This window comes from Pteropus vampyrus, unplaced genomic scaffold (assembly GCF_000151845.1).
Source record: "Pteropus vampyrus isolate Shadow unplaced genomic scaffold, Pvam_2.0 Scaffold2695, whole genome shotgun sequence".
NCBI lineage: Eukaryota > Metazoa > Chordata > Mammalia > Chiroptera > Pteropodidae > Pteropus > Pteropus vampyrus.
This window is the reverse complement of record NW_011891476.1, coordinates 6,172-9,751: the sequence shown is the minus strand read 5'-3', so window position 1 is coordinate 9,751 and position 3,580 is coordinate 6,172. Positions and strand designations below refer to the sequence as shown.

The 3,580-nt window shown below is 60.5% G+C and overlaps 1 protein-coding gene across 1 annotated transcript; it reads left to right on the top strand.

Moving 5' to 3' along the window:
- Positions 1-543: 543 nt before the first annotated feature.
- LOC105310371 (pro-interleukin-16-like) lies at positions 544-1,811 on the top strand. The gene is made up of 3 exons (XM_011386558.2): positions 544-613; positions 1,100-1,316; positions 1,667-1,811. The coding sequence occupies exons 1-3, from the start codon at positions 572-574 to the stop codon at positions 1,786-1,788; spliced, it is 381 nt and encodes a 126-aa protein (XP_011384860.2). The 5' UTR covers positions 544-571; the 3' UTR covers positions 1,789-1,811.
- The last annotated feature ends 1,769 nt before the right edge of the window (positions 1,812-3,580 follow it).

Here is a 3,580-nt window from a genome sequence, read left to right as displayed (position 1 = left end):
AAAGACACGTCCCCAGGGACCCACTATCCTGGACAGGGAGAGACCGTTACGGGACACTGAGTGCCATCCAGGTGACGCGTGCAGTCACGAGAGCACGAAGTGATAAAGGCGGCAGGGACGAGGTAGGGAGGGGAAGTGGGTCTGAGAGGGACGATTTAGTTGAGAAAACGGCACAGAAACAGGCATCGAACTATATAGACCGTTGTGGCCGAGGCCAGTAGGGCTGTCTTATGAAGTGGTTTGTGGGAGCAAACGGTGTGAGGGTCAGGGCGGCAGGAGGGAAGCAGGTGAAGCCAAGAGGTGGATGGGGACCGGCCGAGGCCCGAGATCTCTTCCTGGAAGGTGGGGGTGCGGGAGAAGGCCCACCGCCGCCCTGCCTGCATCCCAGGCGGGGGCGGCACCAAACAGGACATGTGCTCACGGTGCTCCATGCGCTGTGCAGACGCAGGGCAGGTGGGCGAGACTAGAGTTCTAGGTGAGGGTGATGCCCCTGACCAGGCAAAGCTCTTCTAAGCTGCAGGTTCTCCCTCTCCCAACAGGCGATGAAATTCTGGAACTCAACGGTGAGTCCATGGGCGGACTGACTCATCAGGACGCTTTGCAGAAGTTCAAGGTAATCGGTTGTTATCAGGACGTGGGCCTGTAGGCAAAGGTCTCCACGTCGCCCTGTTCCATTCCATTGTACAAATTCAAACCAGCTGACGCTGGTGTCGGCACAGGGTCAAAGAGAGCCCCGCCTCAGAAAATAATAGAGCGGCCAGGATTGTTACGGGGCATGTTCCAACTCCTTAAGGTTTATAGCTCTTTTAAAATGCGGTACATATTTATATTGCTATTTCCAAACTGCTTTTAAGTGTGTAAGGCAGTTGCTAGCAGGCATTTCTGAGTGTCTATCAAGTTAGTCGAAGACCCTGCTCTGATCGCATACACATGTGTACGTCCCGTGTATGTCCCATCTGCATATGTATGTGCAGGTATGTGATAGGTGTGTAACACACTTCCATCTCACACACACACACACACGCGCGCACCTGCGGTCATTCACACATCTCGCCGGGGGTCACTCTTGAATGCCGTGGCACCCTCGCTTTCTTTTCAGCAAGCCAAAAAGGGGCTCCTGACCCTCACGGTGAGGACCCGCCTGACGGCCCCCCACTCCCTGAGCAGCCCCCTGTCTCCCCCACTGTGCCGCTCGCTGAGCTCCAGCACCTGTGTCGCCAAGGCCAGCGGCTCCTTCCTCTTGGAAACGCCCCCGGCTCCTGCCAGCACTGCCAAGCCCAATCACAGAGTCATGGTGGAGGTTTCTCTGAGGAAAGGTAGGTGTGCCTTCCGGAGGCCCCGCCCCACCCAGGCTCCTCCCCGCGTTCCCCCGGGACAGAGCAGAACCCTCTGTCCGCACTTCACGCCAGTGCTCGGCAGAAAGCCAGGTGCTCTGCCTGCAGGACCAGGACGCGGCATCTGTGCGTGGTCCTTGTGCTGGGCCGGGACGCGGGCGGAGCGCACACGACCGCTCGCAGGCCCCACCCATCCCTCCCCTGCACCCACCTAGAGCCACGCACGCCACCGGGGGTGTTCCGTGGAGATGGGTGATGAGTAGAGGACAGGGTGCGGACCCCTGAGAGAGTAGCGTGCTCCCGTAAAGCTCAGCCCCCCCTTCTGCCTGCAGAGGCCGGCGTTGGTCTGGGCATCGGCCTGTGCAGTGTCCCCTACTTCCAGTGCATCTCGGGCATCTTCGTTCACGCGCTGTCCCCGGGATCTGTGGCGCACCTGGACGGACGGCTCCGGTAGGTCCTGACGTCCCGTTGTGCAGAGGCCCCAGTTCACGGCAGGCAGGAGGCGGTGCTCAGGCCGGCAGCAGATGGCTTTGCAGGAGGCACATTGAGAATGACGCAGCTGTGGCCAAGAGCCTCGTTCCTCAAGTGGGGCCCATGGCCCAGGGCCTGGAAGTCCTGGGGACTTTGGTAGAGACGCAGAAGCCTCAGCCCCCTCACCACTGAATCAGACTCTGTTTAACGGGGTCCCGGGGTTGGCACACATGGAGCGGTGGGAGAGGCTTGTCTCAGACACCGGGATGGGACAGGAAGCGTGGAGGAAGCCCGCTCTACTTCAGATCCGACTGGTGGGGAGTGAGCAGTGACCTAGGTGGGGCGCGTGTGCACTGAGCGAGAAGGAAGCTCACTGCGCAGATCGGCTGCGTCGCTGGGCTTCCTGGTGGCCTAAAGGAAGTACATTCAGGAGCTCCACGTACATTTCACAGGTAGCTCCTAGGAAAAGTGCAGATCGAAAACTTCTTTCCAGTGAGTGATCCTAGTTCGGTGACAGCATTTCTCCCAGTTTGACTTGTTACGATCTCTGTGCTTACCCCAGCGTTTACACGTAGTGTGTCCCCTCTCACACAGTCTGCCCCTCCTGTCATCTGGCCTCACCTAGACGTGCTCTCACTGGGTTAGGGTTCGGCTGGATAAGCGAGCTTTGCCACAGTTCGGAGGTTTTTCTGAAGTTGCAGGATGGAGTGTTTGTGGCGCTCCAGAGCCTGAGGAGGGGGGCGCGCTGTCACTCGGCGGGGCAGGCCGAGCCGCTGGGCTGTTGTTACTCAGGGTGCCGTTGCAGCTCGGGGTGATGGCCTCAGTCCTAACACCTCGACAGTCCTCCCTCCTAGGCCTGCAGATACGTAGGGATTGTTCTGGAAGCTGATGCTTTTCTTAGCGACATGGGCGTGGTCCTCAGTTACATGGATGGAAATGTAATTTTGTGTCGAAGGTGAAGGGGGACCAACTCCACGGAAACGCAGGAAGGGGGCAGCCGACCACAGTGGGAGGAGCAGAGCAGTCAGCATCGGGAGACCTGAGTTCCCATCCGTCGGTGCTGGGAACAGCGAGGCCAGGGGTCCGCGGACTGCAGCCCACTGCCTGTTGTTTCTTTAAATAACATTTTGCTGGAGCAAGGCCACGCCGCCCCGCTGCCCGTGGCTGCCACTGTCAGGCTGCGCTCAAGCCGCGTGGCTGAGACAGAGGCAGCGTGGCCCGCGGAGCCTCACGCTCTCACTGTTCGGCCTTTCCAGAAAAAGGTTCTGATCCCGAAGCGAGGTCTCACTGAGGACAGAACGTCACCCTTTGCGCCTTAGTCCCCGTGTGAGACGAGGCGGGGGCTGCGCCGTCTGTCAGGGGCCCGCGCAGCCGGCCTCTCCCCCTCTTCCGCCCTTGTTGCCTTTGGCGGGAACCTCAGCTGACCCCACCCCCCAGTTGTTCTCCTTCACGTCTGGGCACGTCCCCGCCCTCCTCCCTCCTGACCATCGGGCGGAGCCGGGGAGAGGGCGTGCCCTCCGTCTGGACGGGGCGTGTGTGGGGGCGGGAGGAGGACAGTCAGACAGAATCCTGTCCTGCTGGCAGCTCTGCGTGAAGCGCCCCCACTCTGCTCTCGGTGGGCGGGTGAGCGGTGCTGCTCAGGGCCGCCCTGTTCCGAGTTGGCAGCTGAGCGGGATGTGGATGATGTGGTTTTCAGGTCTCACCAAACGGCCAGGCAGGAGCGGGCCCCCAGGGGAGTGACGGTCCTAGTACTGTGTCGGTAGCTTGCCCATGAC

Excerpts from the sequence above, each read along its gene's own strand:
- LOC105310371 (XM_011386558.2), top strand. The coding sequence starts at position 572 with ATGGGCGGACTGACTCATCAGGACGCTTTGCAGAAGTTCAAG. Across the intron at positions 614-1,099 it reads ACGCTTTGCAGAAGTTCAAG|CAAGCCAAAAAGGGGCTCCT; the intron begins GTAATCGGTTGT and ends CTTTCTTTTCAG. Across the intron at positions 1,317-1,666 it reads GGAGGTTTCTCTGAGGAAAG|AGGCCGGCGTTGGTCTGGGC; the intron begins GTAGGTGTGCCT and ends TTCTGCCTGCAG.